General features: G+C 34.7%; 1 protein-coding gene across 13 annotated transcripts in view; it reads right to left on the reverse strand.

The window, feature by feature from the left end:
* Positions 1-4,477: 4,477 nt before the first annotated feature.
* The window catches only part of PAPOLA (poly(A) polymerase alpha), a 45,358-nt gene continuing 28,262 nt past the window's right edge, over positions 4,478-21,573 (reverse strand). For 5 of the 13 annotated variants that reach the window (XM_030484491.1, XM_030484493.1, XM_030484490.1 and 2 more), the window contains 10 exons: positions 20,262-20,315; positions 19,342-19,461; positions 17,822-17,931; positions 14,812-14,933; positions 13,023-13,165; positions 12,324-12,424; positions 10,476-10,696; positions 10,002-10,067; positions 8,868-8,942; positions 4,478-6,667 (listed from right to left, as the gene is read on the reverse strand). In XM_030484491.1, coding sequence (XP_030340351.1) covers positions 6,572-6,667; positions 8,868-8,942; positions 10,002-10,067; positions 10,476-10,696; positions 12,324-12,424; positions 13,023-13,165; positions 14,812-14,933; positions 17,822-17,931; positions 19,342-19,461; positions 20,262-20,315 — 1,108 coding nt within the window. In that variant the 3' untranslated portion in view covers positions 4,478-6,571. Of the gene's footprint in view, positions 6,668-8,595; positions 8,698-8,867; positions 8,943-10,001; positions 10,068-10,475; positions 10,697-12,323; positions 12,425-13,022; positions 13,166-14,811; positions 14,934-17,821; positions 17,932-19,341; positions 19,462-20,261; positions 20,316-21,125; positions 21,283-21,573 lie in introns of those variants that run through there. The other 8 variants (XM_030484484.1, XM_030484487.1, XR_003991180.1 and 5 more) reach the window with 7 other exon arrangements.

Raw genomic sequence — 21,573 nt, forward strand, 5'->3', positions numbered from 1 at the left:
CACAGACTTGAGGGTCTCTGGAATTAAACTTACATCTTCATAAAAGAAACTTTGAATTTTAGTTTCGGTTGTTTTTAAGTAGCCTCACTCTATATCAACTACCAGAAAAACGTTACTACATCAGTTCAATATTTTTTTATTTACAACAACTACTACAAAACCAGATTTCATCCCTATCTAGGTCAAAGGCTCATAGAACAGAAGCCTTTTTCTTAGTGTGGCGGTGGTTAAGAATTAGAAGTAATACATATTTAAGGAATAATTTTATTAATTCATTGGTAAACTACTACATATTTCAATTCATTAAAAAACAAAACAACCAAAACCACCCAAACGAAAAATAAAAAACCCACAAAAACAAACAAACAAACAAACAAACAAAACCCCAAAAAACAATGTCCTGTAGGAAATAACCCTGGAAAAAGTCTATGCTAGTATTTGTTCAATTTGTCCACAAAGAAAGTGATCCACCACCACTTAAAATGCAATCAGACCAAAAGGATCGCTCCTCCTCGCATGAACACATTCAAAAGCAACACATTGAAGCATGGGCTATTGAAACTGCTTTTTAAGTCACTGTTCTTGATTAGGGTTGAGAGGATCTTTTTATCTCACCGCCTACAAGGACTAGATGCTACAAGAAAAAAATAATAAGTATTCCTAGATGAGATACAGCAGTTAGTGGTCAGAATGATCATTAGTGTATAGAAAATCCACACACTGTTCTGGATGAAGAAACAGTAGGAATAATCACTAATAATTCTAATATACTGCATGAGCAGATGGCCTGAACTATCAAATGTTTTATCAGTCTTACTGTTTTTTACATTGTAATGGATAAAATTTAGACATGATAAACTGTGGCTGAGACAATGAATGCTTCCATCCATCATTTTGGGCTTCTCTTATTCCAACCATGTGACTGAGTTGAATCAAGTTTATGACATCTTGGCAGGGAAGATTCCTCCAGAAGCTAATATCTAGATTGAGTACATGAATAATGCATTTATTCCCCATAAAAGCAAAAAAAATGTTAATTTTAAGAACAAGGGATCTCTATTTCACTTCACTGAACTAGACCACAATGAAGTATTTTAAAAGTCCTAGCAGATCATTCACAAAAATTCAGATCTACATTAGCCTTTATATTGCTGCTGAAACTGCATTTGTTCTCAAGAGGCTATAAAGTTTTTGAAAAATTGTATGCTGATCCTCAATAAAGGAAATCTCACTTTAAGAAAGTAAGCTAAAAAATCTGATAGAAATCCTTCATGTAAGCCACAGACTCCTCTCCCCCCTCTCTGAGCAGGCTTGGCATAGCGTCCAGGCATGGCCAGCTCTCTGCTGGGGGCAACGTTCTTGGCTGTGAAGGCAGAGCATGCCCTCTGTCACTCATGGTGAGCAGTCCTGTCCAACTGTCTCTTTTCGACAACTTTATCATCAATCTCTTTATTAACAGCTCCACTGCAGACTGAGAACGCAGACAAGGACAGTGCGCATGCCAGATTTCTGGAAGGCACACAGCATCAGACACCAGACAGGGCAAGGTTTCAGGAAAGCTGAAGCAGACAGAAGCTGTAGTGCAAAACTCTTACCTGCCATCTTAGGAAGTATCATGTTTATTGTGTTTACTTAGAATCAAGCTTCTGTTCATTTTAACTTTAATGACTGTATCTGCTTTAGGTTAGCCTATTACTGTAACAGAAGCAAACGGCACAGAAATAATCTGAGATGAACAGTTTGAATTGATGTGTAGATTTTAAGCACATAAAACATCTCCTTAAGTAGCAGCATTGAGGAAATTTACTTCTAAAAATACAGACATAAAACGCATTCATAAAATAGATGTGCTAGCTCACAAATAAGAGAGACAAAAAGACATTTGCACTTGTAAGCTGTCCGGTATCTGTGTGGGCCACAGTTATTATGGGGCAGTTTAAATGCATTGGCTATTTTCTTAAATAAATAAATGCAGCTTTCATTACTCAACAAGGTGGAGTTTTTATCATTTTACATCAATAGTAATTTTCCTCTTTATCCTTTCCTATTACATGCCTGGATTCCAGCTCTTACTTTAAGACAGTAATTTACAGCAAAACCCAAGCTTGATAATATCTGCATATATCATTACACGGTTTTCTTTCAACCATTAGTATGCTGTTAAATTTGACTTTCTCCTAAATTCAGTACCTTTGGAGTTTATGAGGTAAAAATGTAAGAAAGCATATAGGACATCATCATTATTAGTTTATTTTAAACATTCCACTGGAATAAAGGTCATAAAAATACTGAGGTAATTGGGGGGGGTTTGGGGGGGGGGATGACACGACTAAAAAAAAAAAAAAAGACATACTGTATTGTGAACTGGGATCTGGTTAATTCATTAAGTGCAAGAGGAAGGGGGGGGGAAGTTACCTAAATATAACATTCTAAAATTTAGTGAGAACAATACAAATATTGCTTAAACTTTATTAAAAAAAAAAAAAAACAAAAAAACACCACAAAACCAAAAACCAAAAAACCACCCCAAAAACTTTAAGTATCCAAAAGGCAGATAGGACATCCAGCAGTGGTTCATTGTATTATCATTTTCACAACAAAAAATGGCCTCTGAAGTTTGATATCAAAGTTCACGTTCTTTTGGTGATGATAGCAGCAGATGTTTGATGTTTGTAGATATTTCAAATTATTAGCTTGAACTCTGTAGACGTATCGAACTGCACCTGCCTCTATCAACAAATCCCAAGATGGTTTGTTCCTTTTAAACAGATCCTCCTACTAAGATTATTAAAGTAACCCAAAAATGGTTTATTACTGATGTTTTTCCAATACAAACATTAGATCTTTAAAAAAGTGAACCTACCAAGTACTCAGCTAATATATGTCTATATAGACATTCATGGATGAACTATCCTAAGATCTGCACGTTTTTAAGTCACAAAATTTCTGGTAAGTACTGTTCAGCCACAATGATGCCAAAGAGAAATAAAGCATAGCAAAGCTACTTGACTGGTGTGTTTATGAAGTCACATAAACAATGCCAGGATTACTTCAACATGCAAAATGCCTTTTGTACAAATGCACACAACTTCAAAAGACTACATATTATGAGAAAATACGCATATTCTGCTTCCTCGGTAACTACTACAGTATTTTGTCTTGCATTGAAGTATAGATTCAGTAATAACTATACTGAATTATTTTTGGTTATTCTAGAAGCTGAAGAACTCCATTTTACCTTTTATTGTTGATTAAAATCAGTTCTCTTATTAAGATACATTTACTATCAATTGGTATTTATTACTACTCAGTTACTATATATTTAAAAGATTTTGCAGTTAAAAAAAAAAATTAGAAAAAAAAAAGCATTAAGAAACACTACCTACAGCAAGAAGGAAGGACAAGTTTAGCTAGAACTCATCAACTCAAATGTCTGATTCAAATCAGTATGTCTAAAGCCATCTGTTAGAACCATGGCTTATTAATGTTAATTATTTTGGCTACAACAGTAATTTTCAGCTTCTTGTTTGCAGATCCTTATGAGTCCATGAACTTACTTCTGGAGGTTCATGATGGGTAAACTCAGAAAAACAAGCCTACTGAAGCCTACTGCCAGTAGACTGAGAAACACTGAACAGAAATTTGTGTATCTACTAGCAGATTTTTATTGGTTGGAGAAAATAAAAGAGGAATTAAAGCCATAAATAACATCAGCTGTGATGAAAGGGAGATGGGGTGGGCAAGATATAAAGATGATGAATCTATTCTAAACAAGACAAGCAATTGCATGCTGTGAAAAATATATACACCACAAAGGTTTATTGTTTTAGGCAGGGTAATTATAATATGAAGACCAAAATCATCAGTGGTTTTAGCAGTTTAAGAAATTTTAGTCAAAAGGAGGCTACTTAAAGTTACTCACATGAAGCATTTGGAGGATTGGGCTCATGCTGATACAAAGATCAATCAAGTGATGCACAGCTACTTGTAATTTTTACTTTTATTTCAGGGCAAGCTTAAACTGTTTGACAAGAAGAGAAATAGTGCCATCTGCTGACACAAGAAATAGTCACAAGAAAAGCAAGATGCCAAAACTGTTACAGCCATGGTTTTTAGAAATGAGGTTCAAACTTTTTAAATATATAGCACTTCAAACTTTTGATATCAAACTATTTTTTTCAGCTTTTAAGCATATAAGATTTTTGAGATGGACTCCTAATCAGTAGACAAGGAATGAATGCTCTTAAAATGGGGTATTTTTTGGCATTAAACTCTGCCCACGCCAAGCCACTACACTTTTACAGACTGGAACTCAACATTCTGCTGAGCGTTACTTCCACTTCCTATACCTAACATCACGCTTCTTTAGAGAACATTCATTTATGTACTCTTTTAGGCCACACTGTCCTTTTGTCTAAGCAGAAAAATTAAGAGCTAAATATGAATTGAGAGTACATTCAGAAAAATCAGACAACTATGGGATTGTGCTGTTTTTTATTGTGTTTTCAATGGAGAAATACATCATCTGTTTACAAAATAGCTCTTGAAAAATACAAGGAGTACAGATACTATAAAACAAAGCAAACTCCAGTCATGAGACACTACGTACATCATGCGAAAGCAACAGTCTGATCTCCAGGTTATGAAAACTAGAATTAAAAAGTCACTATACAGAAAGGTTCCAAGTTTCCAGCTTGGCAAAACTTGGGTGCAGTTACATGAAACGTTTAATAAAATGAAAAAGATTTTCTGATGTGTAAACAAAATGACAAGACTAAATTTGTGCCTGGCAATTTCGATCTAAACTCCATAGCTACACAAAATACACAGACACCTTGTACACTTCAACTGTTAATATAACCTTCTTTGGGGGGTGGACGACAGCAGGCTGCACAGGGCAAGGAAAAGAGAAATATTGTATACTAGACATCTTAGACAAATGGCAAAAAAAACCCTTCAGTTACTGCACAGCCTAAGTAAAAGATAAGCTACACTCTGACTTTGGAGAATTAATTTAGAAGGATAAGGGGAAGAGTGTAAGTAATTCAATTTTAATATGAAAGATGCACGTGTAATAGGATGGAGCACAAAGGGAGAAGGGAGTTCATAAAACATGCTAATCAAAGTATGGGAAGTATGATTTGACATCCCACATTCCAGACTTAAGTAATAGTAACATGAAGTTTGTTATCTACATCTGGTATTACTGTTGGTATCCCTCATGTTCCTCAAATACTGCTGTCTTTTGCCATGAGAGATTTAGTTCTTTCAAAAGAAAAAGTTGTTACTTTATTGATAGGACTACAAGAAAAAAAAAAATAAAATAGGAGTCTAGAGCTTACTAGATGTCAAGTGCTTACTAGAAATATGATTTTTAAAAATTCAGCATTGTTCAGTATGTAAAACAATTTTCGATGAGCCATCTAAAAATAAAAAGGTTAAAATTCTTCAGGAAAAGTCTTTTTGCCTTTATTTAAAATTTGAAGCTTTTTAATGCATACAGGACTTTCATGGAGTGTACAAAAATCATCTTATATTTAGTGATTCAGAGGCCATCAAGACAGGTGTTATATTTCACAGGCACACAATATTTACTTAAACATTTTAGTCATGGGACAAAATTTTGAATTTGTGCCTACAGGCCACAAGGTATTATGACAAGGTAAGGGGCAGGAGGGAACCCAAATGAATACATGGCTTGTTTTTATTTTGTAGAAATAACCATTGTCCTATATGGTGCATACAAGCTGGAGAGGGGGAAAAAAAAAAAAAAAGCCACCAACAAAAAACCCCACCCACCATTAAATACAAAAGCTTTTCCCAAGAAATAAAGGGATCAAAAAAGGTAATAGAGTTTGATTAGCTCAAAGGAAAGTTTATTTGCTCTTTCACTGCTGATCTGTATGCACCTTAAAACAATCCTATAAATAAAAAGTAGACCACATCTTAATCATGTCCCAGTCCCACCAATACCAAAACTTCCCAATTACTTCCTCAACTTATGTCTTATAACCTCAAGATTTGACATTTCATTTTAAAGGCTTACTGCTGCTTGATGGCAGTTGAACTAGATATACTACACACTTGTTTTCAATGCATAGTATATTGTAGAACATCATCCAATTTGCACTATTGAAGAGATTCTTCAATAAAATGAAAGTGTATCAGCTGAGATGTAAAATTAGTCATATTCCAATAAAAAAAGTACATAAAAGTGCATTTAAGGGATTCTTATGCCAGTTTTATCTCAGTTTTGAAACAATGCATCAAACAAATTCAATCAGAATGTCAAATATGGCTACAAATAGTGTTCATGTTTTTAAAGGCAGTAATCCTTTGAAATATTTAATGCAACTGTTGCTAACACATTAATTGTACTCCTGGCTTCACATACTAACCTGGACTTCCAATCAAGTGGTGATTTTAGCCCAGAAAGGGAAGTGCACAAAATATACCTAAATCCATTTGCGATTATGTTCTAGTCTTGCACCCTCTGTTCTCCTTTTTTTCTAGCATTAGAAGACAACAGGTTGAGTTGGCAGATATTGTTTATGGACCCCTGAGGTTGTTTTTACCGATTCAATCTCAATTTTATTGAATTCTTGATAACAGGAATAGGATTTGCGGGGAGAGCAGGGATATCTGAAAGGTCTGTACTGGGTGTTTTCTGAAAAGAAAAGAAATGAAGTTTAGTTTGCATTTTAACTTTGTAAATATCAAAAGAAAAATATTGTAGTAACTGGCATTAACTTTGAAGAAAAATATTGTAGTAACTGGCATTAACTTTGAAAAACAAGATCTTTAGAAGAGTTTTTAAGAATATACCAGGATAAGGATCATTAAAAATTATAAACATAGAAGCAGATATTTCCTTTGCCTACATAGTCATTAAGGAAAATTTGTACAGGAGTCTTTTCCATAACGTGCGTTTCCTTTTTTGGCAACTGCAAGAAATTAGGAAGTGCAGATACAACTGAGCCTACTAATAACCTGTATTACAATAAAACATAACATCCACATAATAAGGGTGCTCGGTAGATGACATTTAGTATCTGATCTACATGTTTAGCATTTAAAAATTCCTTTGAACAATTCAGTGTTAAGCTTCAGCTCCTTGAAGGTGAATGATGAAAAACTCTCCAGTGCGAAGTGTGTGTCTTCATACATTCCATTTCAGACTGTGTGAAAGCTCTTACAGCCAAATTTCCAACTTTTCTTATCAGTTTAGATTTACATAGAAAAGGTACAATAAATAGTGCTATATGGCTGGGTTAAGAATTTTACCTTGAAAATAATCTGAACACTTTTTTTCTCTCACTTAAATCCCATTCAGCAAAATGGGATTTACATCTACAGCCAAATGAGGGAAAACATAGAAAAGGAACACACTCAAGATTCACCGTGATTCATTAATTTCTCACATGCTTCTCTATTCTTGGCTGGTGGGTTTGGGTTTGTTTGTTTTGTTGCTCTTTTTCTTTTTGCGGGGCATGGGGGGGGCGTGGGGAAGAGGAAAGGTAAACTTTGAAGTATTTCTCTTCCACTGTGGCAGATCATTTGCCATCCCAATACCCAGTTACTATGCATTACTTCCCATAATGATTTATCATAAAAGGTTATCTTATGTTATAAAAAATTAATATAAGGTACATTTGATAAATGGGGAAAAAATGCATTAAAATGACTGCTCTTAATTGTTGTTTTATTGAGTAAACACTGACTGATACAGTAGCAATGCAACCAGGACTTAGGGCAGAACAGCTCTGACCTCTTGCTTCCCTCTTGCCCCTAGTAGCCCACTCTGGTTGGTGCTGATCTGTGGTTTACCATGTCTCTATTTTCTGCCACACGACCAGTGTTTCAACCAAAGCCAACAATACTACTCAAAAATGAGAAGAGGCCCACCATTCTTTTGCAGTTCCCAGATTACTTTTGCTAAAATAATAACCACACAATTTGTAAAAGCTACAAAGCTTTTACAAATCATCCCCCAACAATATGTTAGACAAACTTGGTGTACTAACTGATCTAAAAATTTCCCTGAAACACTTTAGTGTGACCATGTAACATCTAGAATTTTTGCCAAACAATTTGGTACCTTTATTCAGTATTGCTCATATAGTTCAAAAAGTCCACTAACGAATACCATGAATACTATTGCAATGTATCCCTATTTAACATTTACTAGGCATCATTTAATAATTGTGCATAAAATGCTTTGCAATAGTCAAACTTTAATCAGTAGAGCACTAAGAAGCTTAAAAATGCTACTAAAAACAAATACGTGTTTTCTAAAAGTTGTTACAATATTAGGAACAAGAATTTATGTGAACGCCATAGAATTCATAATGTCTATTTTTCCAATGCTCCTTACAATTACAATACCTGCAGTAAAGGAACACAGCTGGCTAAGGAATTATAAAATTACAACTTCTCTCTCTCATACCAAATATCAGAGTCTGGGGTTACATTTCCAACATTCTCAGCCTCTACAAGGATACCTTTGAGCAGCAGCTATTTAAAGCATTTGTTTCCTTGTTAGAAAGGATTATTCTGTGATGTGCAAAGCACAAAGGAATAAACTGAGGCCCTTACTTTGAAGGCACAATTCAGAAGAGCGAATCCAGCTTCGGTCAGTTTGTATGGCAAGCCATACATGTTTAGCTACAATGCACATTCATTAAGATCAATGACCATCTAAAACACAAAAATTGTGAGAGTAACAATAACCAGCTTTCCATACAATGGATTTAGATTAAAAATTATACATTTTTTTTTAACATCTGGACTCATTTTAATTTCAATGTTTTCACCACAGATTAGCACACACACATACACACAGAGGTGTTATTTTTAAAAAACAGTACCTGAGGAGCTTGCAGAGAAGTTGTCTGAAGAGTTTCTGTTTGAGAATTAACATTCACTTCTGTCTCAAGTTGCTCCTAAAAAGCCAAAAGTATCAACATACTATATTAAAGAAGTTAATTCCTCCATTTCCTTCCATGCATATCAAGCACATAAGATTTAGAGGAGACTGATAGTAAAAAGCTAACAGGATTACCTATGTCTCTTATAATGATCTGTTATCCAGAGGATCTATTTTCAATGTTAGAATTACAAGCTTATATGCATTTCAGCCTTCACCTGTCTTGAGTTTGAAAGAGATTTCAAGGTGATTACATAATAAGATACAATTCCTTACCTGAGGGTATGGAGAATATAAACCAAAGCACTTAAACATTTTAATAGATATTTTAATTTCTTGAGATAATTTCCAGAGCATTCCAAAGACAACATAACATGCCCTATAAAAACCGTATGTGCCCAAGAGGAGAGCTGCTATCATAAAGCTAAAGACAGACTGTCACCCTTTCTAATCACCAATAAGCAGAAATTGTCTGCTAAATTACAAGATACTGGAGTGAGTCTCTGAAAGTCCTGAGAAGGTATGCTGAAACTTCATACAATAATTTCACTATCAGAACAATCTATTTACAATCATTTGTTGTTGTTTTTTTGTTTTGGTTTGGTTTTTTTATCTAAAAAATGAACAAGTTTTCACCTGGTGTTGGGATTCTCAGCCCAACATGCAAAACTCTAAATGGACAACTGTTCTTAAACTCAGTAACATATATCGAGTTTGGGATGCAGGCAAAGCAAGGTATATAGACACATCCCTTACCCGATTTTAAGAATTTTAAATACAAATATCATCATTAATTTTTTTGCTATGCATGATATTATATGAATGACTAGCAAAGAAACCACTGTCTTACGTGAACATAGACTCGGGTTCAGCTTAGCCTGACAGCAAGTAACATACTGCAATTCATTAATGCTGACACATATTGAAAAAACAATGTATCATTTTGATATCTTTACTGGAAAGTCTATAATATATCTGCACACATGCTTAATCATTCCTACAGGAAAACACAGTAAGTTTCACAAGGAAGAGTCACAATTAATATACAAAAATTGTATGGTCTAGGCATAGATACCTTAATGTCCATTTTTTCATGCTCATTCAAATCTATACAGCTAGTATCTTCGCTTATTTCATCCTGCTGAAATGCAAACAAACCCAGAAAATATTAAAAATCATAAAAACATATTTTAAAACAATCAACAAGATAAGGTCACAAAGTGTTTTTCAAGACAATTAGCTGTAAGACTTAACATGTTCATATTCTAACAAAAAGTTGCTTTTAAGACAAGAACTTAGAATCTAAGCATTTGTGCTAATGCAGTGCATCATGTGATGAGTATCAGCATGGTAAAAAAACACTAACACCTAAACAAGCTGCATATATAAAGCAGCAATGCAGTCAGAGTAGGAAATACACATCCTGTTTAACAGGATGAGTAAAATATTTATAACTGGGAATATTATAATCAACCCTCTGCAGCTGAGATGAATATATGAATGTAAAGTTTTGGACATTGCTATGGTATGATCTCAAAATGTCAAATACCTCTTCAATTTTTATTTTCTTGGGAGACTCTTCTTTATGGGGAGATGATGTCCTTTTCACTGCTGTGACAGGGCTAGGCATTTTTGTTGCAACATTTCCTGAAGTTCTTGGTGATGGATTTAATAGATACGCTGAGGAAACAATTCTAGAGATGGTAGGCTTTGGTGGTGGAGAAATGGCTGGTTGTGTGGCAGTTTGAGGAATGCTTTCATTTGAAGTACCTATGATAAATAATTTTAAAAGCTTCAGCAAGATGAGTTGATACAACCATTTTAGGTCAATCACTGGTGTTTTTGGTCTCTACTCAAAATCACTGGTATCAAGTAGGCATCAAAAAAGTGGTACCATTAGTGGTATAAGCACCGTATTTGGAACAGCAGGTGTGCATACACAGTGGAGTTTAGTCTCAAGTCTCATTCTGAGAGAATGTGTGTACCAGATACAGGGTAGCCACACCAATGACGCTCTGCTTGGTCTAATTAACTCTGCTTAACAGCAGGGTATACTACTCCAGACAGAACTCTGTGCTAATATAGCTACATTATTCTTAGTACCCGAAGAAGTTTTACTGTTTCTGTGCTTGGCCATACATATGCATTGCCAAGGAGTGCCTTAAATCAAATCCAAGAGCAATCCGATACTCCTTTTGTCACTCAAACATGAAGCTTGTCATTTCTCATGCTCGGAGTACGCAATGACAGACTTAGTCACAGTGCATCAGATAGAAATCTGACATTCCACACATCCTTTTGAAAAAGGCTCTATATGACAAAGCTCTACCTCATCAACTGCCTATCTCAAACCAATGAGAATACATAAGGAGAGGCTCCAATAAGAAAAATTATATTTAGGACATTTTTCACTAGTAACTATCAGGTGACTGCTTTAACTAAAATACAAGAATGAATAACTTCTGATAGTCTTCCAAATGCAAAAAAGTCATGCCATTTAAGCTCCATTTAGTGCTCATGGACAAACTTACTCACTTTGATGCACCTGTGACTTACAATAAAAATCAGTGAACAGCAAGGCTCCACCATCTCGCATGTCAGAGTGAAATAAGAGAAATCTCATCTTGAAAGGCAAACCAGTTGGTCACCTTTTCCATCTATTTTTGACTTGCTCCTTGTATACAGCTAACATTCATCAAAAAAGAGGAGTAGCTGACTCTAAGTGAACAATTTCACCAGATGCCTTTGTTCTTTCACTAAACAAATACTTTAAAAAGAAAAAAAATTACTGAGTGAAGTGTACTTTTTCTTGTAGAAAATACAGAGGATAAAGCCCGCAAACAGAGCGAGACGTATCTGAAATGACATCAATAAGGAGCATGCATTCTGCTTACATCAGAGTCTTTGTCATTCCTAGACTAAATTTCCATGAAGCACAAGGAGCGGGAACATGGGAGCACAGATTACAAACAGTACAGAACCACATCTTGAGTTTAACTACAAAATGGATTAAAAATAAAACCAAAAATTGCTCTTCCAGCTTTAAATAATTTTCCTCACTTGACCAAATGAACTACAGACCCGCATCAGGACATCAGAAAACTCTTGCTATTGTGAATGGCAAATAAAAATCCCTAAGAATAAAAGAACAAACAAACATCATGGCACAAAATATTCCGCCATGATTTCCTGAATCCTAAAGAAATTAGTTAAATCTGTGTACACAGAGAACATATTACAGCATGTGTTAAGTAAAGAACTCAAACTGGAAGAAAAATTCGTTTATAAATGTTACAAAAACAAACAAACAAAACAAACAACCCCACAAACAAATAAACAAAAAAAACCCACCACCCAAAAAACCAACAGGAACAACATACTATGCCATTTTCCTTACCCCCTGAGCTTTCACTGGAATTTATTTGTGGCACAGTGACTTCAGAAGCCTGTATGTTGGTCACAGATGCTGCTGTTACAGCTGGCGCAGGACTGGTTCTGCTAAAAAGAGAAAAATGACGAGATGCTGAGCATGAAGTAAAGCTATGGTGCTATATGATCGGCCTTTCATCACGTCATATGCACAGGCAATAACCATAGCTGATAGGATTTTACCTGCGTTACAGAGCGGAACTTGCAATCAGTGTCACAGTACGAAGACAGAAATGAGCACTGGCAATCTACCTTCAAACTTGAGTAAAGGAAGATATTTCAACTATTTAATCTGAATCACTTTAGAGACAGTTTTTTAGACCAGCAAGAAGCTGCATTAAAAAAAAAAATAAAAAAATAAGGCATTTCCTGCTAACTACCACTTATAGACTACTACTGCAGTGTCCCAAGTTCTTATATTACCTTGTTGTTCTAAACATTTTTACCCAAGTTCATAATTCTTCATCTGAAGTCCAATACCATACTGCCTAATCCCTGAATTCAGCCCTGCTCTAGTGCTCAAACTGGACATAGGAGTGTCTGCAAGCTCCAATTTGGACCATTCACACCTTGATAACTGTGTTATCTCACATACACCATATCTGCTATGCTTCTAACACAAGTACTTCAGAAACAGAGAGCAGCAACAAGACAAAGTCTTCATTACCCCTGAGAACTTCCAGAACTGTTCAATGGACTCGTCTTCATAGCACTAGTAGGTGAAGGCACAGACGTGCTGTTATCACTGTCCATAGACAAGTCTAGGCTGCTGTCATTCAGAGCTGTCAACCTGATCCCTTCTGTTGAATGCTGCAATCCACAAGACAACAGAAAATTATTAGTCCTATTAAGGGCTTACATATCAGCAAAGATTCAAATGATGTAATATTTCCATAATGCAAAATATTAGCTGTTACATTTGTGAAGAAAAAAGAAGCAAAAGGTGATTTAACAGTAATGAGCTTCCACCATGAACTAAGTTTGTATGTGTGCCTTAAATGCAGGTAAATTTTAGTACATTTTTACGAAAAAAAACTAGTGTCAAAAAAAAAACCCTTGTATCAAAATAGGAGCTTTAAAAATGCAAAAAAAGTGGACAAATTTTAAATCCTTTTATGTGTAAATACTACACCATCCTGCCACTACAAGCATTTACATTTTCACATTCACAATTCAGGTGCAGATTTATCTGAACCAATGATGTTCAAAAGCGTTAAGATAAACTATTCTATTTAGTGATTGTATTTTCAGCTTTATTTCAAGTTTCTTTGGCTTACAGATACTGCTTTCATTAACTTCAAAGTAATACTGATGTACACTCAAAACCACAATTAATACAAAGAATTGAGAGACTAATTTGAACTTACAGTCAGCAGAAAAGAAAAACCCTCCTCTGACATAGCACTACTTGAAGAGATATATTACTTAACACATTTCAGAGGACAATGTAAATATTACAGTTTTAGACTTGGTTTCAATATTAGATTTCCTATTCTTTAAAAAAGCAGTTAATTTAAAACAGCTATAGTAATAAAGCATGTTATTCAGGTACACCTAAAACAGACTATATACTAACAGTGGCTAGCTATTCACAAAAACAAGCAAACCTGTATTGCTCTTGGATTAAGCTAAACACACAAAGCAGTACGGATTTTGAAATACAGACTAGATTATTAAATTTAATGTTCCACCCCCTTCTTCCTGCCTCCACTGAAAGTAAATAACATCCAACACAACAGCTTACTTAAAAATTTTGCTACCATTCTCATATATAGCCACACAGGTCAACTATATATTGAGGGAGAAAATAACCCTGGCTAGACAATGGGCAACTTTCTGGTGTCAAAACTGTCATTTACATCTTTTACTCTTAAAAGAGCATACAATACCAAAAGCGGCCAAGTTGCAGGTTGAAGAATACTTTTCTCCAAATTATCCTCAAAGGATTCAACATCAGTTACAGCAACAGACTACCATGTCAGATACAAAAAGGCAGCAACAAGTTCAACGTTCTACACTGCTATTTGATGACTCACAATTTTACATTTAAGAAACTTACAGGATAACCTAAGTAATAACAACTTAAGAGAAAAGGGATGGAGATAGCAAGAATTGCTTGACTGATTGTTCTATTACTATTGTTACAGATGTTTCCTTTAGGTGACCTGCACGTTAAAACAGCAAGAGCACTTTAAAACCTTATTATTACACTGTTGAGTTTAGGAAGGCCAATGAAACACAATATTTCAGCCAGATCTGAAGACACTGTTGGATGTTCTGGGAAATCTAGTATTATATTTAGTGCATCTAGTAATACGGCTAATGAGTTCACACTGCTTATACAGGTAAAACTAAGCTTTCAAAACGTGATTTTAGTTCTCTGATTAGTAAGTCTAAAAAGCTGAGGAAACATTTCTCAGTGGTGTTTTTATTGCTCAAATATTAGTCAAGTTTACCTTTTTCTTTTTCTGAAGCACATGATTAGGTAGCAGTTGGTGAAGTTGCTTACGTTTCACATGCCTTGCAGCAATCTTCATATCCATCTCAAACATCTTGCTGTTTATTGCTTGTCTATAAACTACAAAATTAGAATAACATTAAGACATATTGAAGCATTTTGCAACGTCCACTTACTTACCCAGGCAGAAAAATTTGCATTTCATAACATTTGTTACCTTCAAGAACAAGCAGTGTTTCCTTATTCTGGAAGCAGAAAGAGAACTGCCTACTACACTATCACTGACAATGCAAACACTAAAATGTTACTTTGGAAACAGGTGACCTGCTTTCCTAGAAAAATATCTTGCAAGCACACAGTTCTCTAAACTATATTGTTAACAAATTTTAACAGTAACAGCTCTGAAGCGAATTCTTCATTTCATCTCAAAAGGACTAAAGATAGAAATAAGATGTCCCTCATAAGAATTACAGTATTTACATAAAAATATTTTCTTCGGAGTTGATTCAACTTTTATTTATGTAGCTCCTATAACAAATTGTTTCTAATTCAGGAGTTGAATACTGGAGCCAACTAAGACATTACAAATCATTCTGGCAACTCAGATACCACTACATTTTTACACAAAAGTGATTTATGTTTGGTTTTTTCTCCTGAGTTTCTGTTTGGGTAGGGACTTTTTTGTTGTTGTTGTTTGTGGGCATTTTTTCTGTTTGTGTTTTTTGTTTGCCCCCTCCTTTTTTTTTTTAAATTATGTCTATGATAATGTTCTAAAATGTTTTTTGCCTCAAAACATGTACTTCTGGTGAGTCAACATAGTTAGAGCTAGTAAAGAACACTGCAACCCAGTATCTTGGGTTCCAGTAAAGCCAGGTAAAAATAGTAAAAAAGAAAAACTCATTCTTTCATACCAACTTTCTATATAACATTAAACCAAGCCATAGCAAACGTATGAATACAAAAATTGTTCTGTAGATCTTAACCTCTTAAGTTCTTGTGTTATCTCCCTTATTCACTGTCTGTTCTACAAACATTAAGGAATCTCATTGATTAGGCTGTGAATATGTAATTAAAAATCAGTTAAGAGTCAGACACACAAATAGCTCAATGAATTGTGCATATTAAAAGAGCCTACTACACTAATTCTTGGTATTGTAGCCCATAAAGCCTCTGTGTAAAGATTACACAGGTTACAGTTAAGGCAGGGTCACGCACAGGAAAGCCAGACATGGTTAAAGCATTCCATATTCCTAACACTAGGTCTTACCAAAGTTTCAATCACAAGGAAAACCTAGCCCACTCTTCATGGCTCTCTTCCTCTCCCTACTCTAAAAAGTAGGCTATTCCGTAATTTCATTCTTGAAAATGCTTTGGCAGTTTTGATAAAAATCTTAGGATCTTTTCCAAAAGACAGGGCAAGCAGGTTTCAAGATGGATTAAGAACAATGAAAACAGACCCACATTAATTTGAGATGACAAAGAAACCCACAACACACAAACAGATATTGTTTGCTAGTTGGTCACTTTTTACAATATTTACAAATTGAATGGGAAACTATGCATTGCAGTCTACAATGTTTTTGATGAAATGCTACTTAACTTTATATTGCATGTAGTCAAATTTCAGATTTGCATGTAGTGCAAGTCAATCAGACTCATTAAGTGCAAGGTTTAGTATTTTCATACCAAAACTCTGACAAGTACACTACTGAAGTATTGTTTATAAAACATGAAAAAACCTAAGAAACTGTAATTCACAGATCCCTTCACTCTTTCGAAGCAGCAGCAGCCAAGCTATCGTGCCTTTTCTAAATTTTGAAAAATTAGGATGATGCGTCAATAGCTTCAGCTTCGCCACTTAAAATCAAAAGGAATATTCCACCTCTCAATAATCCCCTTGACTGAAAAATACGGGGGTGTGTGCATATATTTATATGTGTATACACACACACACAGAGCCCCCACTGTAGCTTTACGTGACAAAAAGTAACTTCCATACCTTGGCATAATTTACTTATACATATATATTTATTAATATTCACTCATACACCCACACTGGGGGTGTGTGTGTACAGTTTCCTCATTTCCAGACTGAGTCTTAGAAATTTAGAGACCAGGGTGCCATTAGGTAGCACTTGAACTTATTCCTTTAACTCTGTAAAAATGTAATACTTGAGCATTAACTGTCATTTGTTAAAAAAAAAAAAAACAAACCAAAAAAAAACCCCAAAAAAAAAAAAAAAGGGGCAACAAAACAAAACAAAAAAAACCACACACAAAAAAAAACCCCACAACCACCACACCCAAAACAAAAAAAACCACACACACCCCCCAAAAAACATATTGCATTTTTCAGATAAGCCTGTCAAAAGTACTGTTCCTTTCTTAGCCTTAGACTCTGGAGATTTGTACTCTCCAGCTGTTACCAATTCTTTGCTTACAAATTTCTTATGCATGTTCTAAATTATTTTCATGAATCAAAAAATAAACATTAGAAAAAACTCAAAAAGGTTTCTTGCACTGAATGTTGGACGTGAAAGGAAAAGTTACTGAACTTACTAGCTGGTATGAAATGCTATGGAATAAAAGGCATTTTGTTCTGGAGTCTATTAGATACTTGGCTATAATCCACCAATAAATTCAGTTTCACCATGCAATAAAAATATTTAAACTATACACATTTTAAAAATGAGGTTATGCTAGGTAGCTTGCATACAACTAATTAGTCTGTTTAACAAAGATCACAACATAATGCAACATTTTTAGTGAGATCTGAAAGATGCGTGCATCATTTTCATCAGTTTTAATGAAAAAACCTGAAAATTATAAGTCTGTCTAGAAGCATTAAAACTCATTAAAACTGTATTTCATTAAATAACCTCAACTCCTTAGCTGAATCTTTCTTCTCTATGTCTAGAGTTCTGCTAGTGAAATAGACTCCATTATGAACAAAAACAATAGCTTCTACAAGTTTATTAATACCAGAACATCTAGAAAGCAAAACTCACCTGTGTCTGTAAAAGACTGAATGTCGTAGGTAAGGTCAACACTTAAATTTTCAGAATTTTCTGTTTTCTTAAACACCAACCCAATCACCCACATTGTACGGTATTCTTCCCTGGAAAATATTATACAAAACAGTCATATAATACTGACAGAAATTAATAATATAAACTGCTGCAACAGACAACAGTTGTACGTTTTAGCTCCACTAGCAATGGGGAGCTAGCCATGGAAAGGCAAAAAACAAAGCTGACGATGACATTCCCCTTTCATTTGGGAAAAGTCATGAAACACTGACACATCTATCTCCAGCAAACTTAATGTACTAATATCATCAGCAGATTACTTCATTCAACTGTGCTTCTGTATAGACTTCCTCATTTTTAGGAGTTACAACTAGCCATCGTAGCTGTAAACGAAAGAGATTTGAAAGGAGAAAACAGATTTTCAGCACCTGACCCTGAAAGTAGTTAGAATCTATTCCCAAACTAAACAACTTCCATTTTGACACCTAAACTTGTCTTTAACTCTCAAATTTCTTAACTGTGACTACACAAAGTGCAGTTTTTGGGCAAGAAAAGCCTCTCTTTTCACATAACCTACATGGAAGATGATTATAGTTTATTACAGAATATAGCACAACACTCCTGTAACAGCTAAAGCATTTGATGTTTTAATTCAAATGTCTTTTCCCATAAGACTATTTCAGAAGAACACTGTTTTCCAATCAATTGATGAACAATGAGCCTGTAATTATGCAGGCAGCTGTAGCTGTATTTACCCACTAACATGGTGCTGAAGAGGGATGGCCTGCTTTTGTCCAGTTTCACTTGGAACATGCATGTGATTTATGTATATAACTGGAAAAAAAAAAAATAGCACCATACTGTCACTTGAAGCAGCTGATGTCTGTAAAAGGCCACGTGGAAGGTAAATAAGGCTTTTCACACATTCCCAGTGAAGTATTAAAAAGAGTTTTTAACCTACAATAGTTGTTTTGAAAGGGGTGTCAAAGCTGGGAAGGAGTTGAAAAAAATATATATAATGCCAAACAATTTGAAGTACTTGGTATTCTCACAACTGTTTACACATTCCAAGGAAATCTAACCAGCCATTACCAAGTTTCAATGACACGCATCTCAACTGCTAACAACATCAAATGTACTTAGTTACTTAAGATTTCGGTTCTGTGTCTGATGTTCTTCCCGATTCTCAGTGCTGCCTCCTAATTAAAACTGTCTTACCATCTGATGCTAGATGCTCAAACAGCAGCTAAGCAGCTAAGTAACAGCGGATTATTGGCAAGAAATTATGCAATTAATACAGGTTTTGTCTTAGAAATATTCTTGTACGGAATGGAGTATCTAATTTTACAAATAGTATGTAAGAGGTTAAAACTGTATGCCTTTAGATGATGTCATTGAAAATTAATCCATTTAAGATACTATAAAAATGCTAGTTTATTTATTAATGAATTGGCTTTTAACGAAGTTCCTCACCATCACATTAAAAAAGTTCTGCTTACTTGTCAGGATTCTCCTTGGGTGCTGGGAATGACTGTGGATTCACATGAGCCAGCGTAATGAATTCATTCTTCTCCAGATTTCCAACTAGAATACGGATTTTTGATTCCACCAAGCCCACCCTGCATAAATGTCATTTATTAGCAAGTTCTCATTAATATGAAATAGAAGTATCTAATATTATATATCAGGATAAAATCCTCAACATCCTCCCTATACTAATAGTTGAGTCTACAAATGAACTAGTGCATTACAGATAACAGACTAATTCAGATCAACAAACCAAGTGAACACATTATGAAAACTAATGCAAGAGAAGCCTAAGAGTGCTTGAAGCTCTCATTATGGCCAGATTTTACAAATGGAATTAACTAGCAAGACATTACACATCAAGTAAATGGCAGGCAGCAAGAAACTCCAACATATTTCTCCAACATTCTTTTGGCTTCAGATGATGAATTTTTAAGTTGAAGAAATCCCCAACACATGACAATCTTAAAACTTCTCTAATAAAAGAGGGCAGAAACAAGGGAAAGAGGCTTGCTTTTTTTTTTTTTTTTTTTTTTGAGAAACGGTATTTCAAGAGATAGAAAACATACTCCTCACACTGCTTATTAAAAATGTGCATAAGGCTTAAGAAAACCAGATTTGTACAATGCACCTGACAGTGCTGTAAAGAAGCAAAATTCAAGCAACAGCCTTCACTCCTTGGTTCTTCACTTTTACTGTTTTTCAGAAACGTGCTGTCTTCATCCATTTGACTCTGAAACACTGAAACTCCACTTTATTTCATTAAAAATATACCAGAATGACCAGATCTCTCTTACATCCAAGGTTGATAGGGTTTCGGTTTTGTTTGGTGTTTTTTTGGTGTTGGGTTGTGGGTTTTTTTGTTCTTTTAAATAGCAAGCGTTATACTCACCATTCTAGTCGCTGTTTTTCTGTCGGTGCGCTTGCTAGAAGTACAATATAATGCCTTTGGAGATAAAGACAATATGCTATTCTATTTATACTTCTAAAATAAGACATCAAACCTTAACATTAAAATTTTGCAGTAAATTCTACATTGCAAACTACAGATTATTAGCTTAAGTATATACACCCATTAATCTAATTAAGCATTTTTATGTCCCCCAAGCATGTGACTAATGGACTTCCCAAAAAACATTCCAGATTTTAGGGAACTGCATCTACACTTTAATACCAGTAACCTTAATAAAAGCCTAGGAAGGTAGCACTAGTTGGAAAACAGTACAGATATTTCAATATGACATGACATCAGGGATTTAAATGACTACTAGAGATTCCTTGCAATTAAAAAACAACTGTTCACAACCATCTACACATATGCTAGTTGTCTTAGTCACATTTCTGGTTAGAAGAACAGTTAACACAAAACACATTTGTTCAAAGTAAAAAATGACAGTAACAAATGTGGTTTAAAAAAGTTTGTATCTGCAGTTTAGAATTGTCTGAAGACACTTATCTGAAACTTCATAAGGAATGTTTCCTCTGACGATAATTCTTAAGCTCTCAATTATATTCCAGGATAATCAGTATATACCCACTGTAAGTAAATTTCAAATAAACAGAATACAAAACAAGAATGGTGGTGTAAACAAAGCAGCCCAAGGAGTAGTGGGAGAGGATTACTTTTAACTGGAGTTCATAATGAGGGAGGTGAGTGAACCTCACATGTCTACAGTCAGGTTTTTCAGAAGTTTAGCTGGGAAATCTATTTTAACAGCCAAAGTCATCCAACTTGGCATTACTCCATAATGATACGGTATATTTAGGTATCTTCAGAGCAGGATTTAAAGAACGTAAGTAACATAAGGGATTAGACCCCAGTACATAGACCTCATAGAAAAGAATGCAAAGTCAACGATGGTGAAAAACTATGGTGCAAAAAGTCCTCTGAAGCTATAGGCCTTCAAATTGTAATGGTAAAATCAAAATCAACAGATCAAATTAGTAACTATATAATTCTGTATTTATCTTTAGGCAGCGAGAGATAAAAAACCTGCTAAATGCTACAGTCCTTTGAAATCAGTCAGAGAATGTCAATGAAATAAGAGGACTGAAAAGAGATTTGGAGAAACTTTTTCTCTTTTCTGAATAGATTATGAGTAATTTAATCTTTCTAATAAAAATCAGTATTTTACTCTATTCTGAGTCAGTTTTATCCTCTTACTTTTTGCATTTTGGCACTAATAAATAGTAAGGGTCCTTTA

Source organism: Strigops habroptila, chromosome 4, assembly GCF_004027225.2.
Source record: "Strigops habroptila isolate Jane chromosome 4, bStrHab1.2.pri, whole genome shotgun sequence".
In the NCBI taxonomy this organism is placed as follows: domain Eukaryota; kingdom Metazoa; phylum Chordata; class Aves; order Psittaciformes; family Psittacidae; genus Strigops; species Strigops habroptila.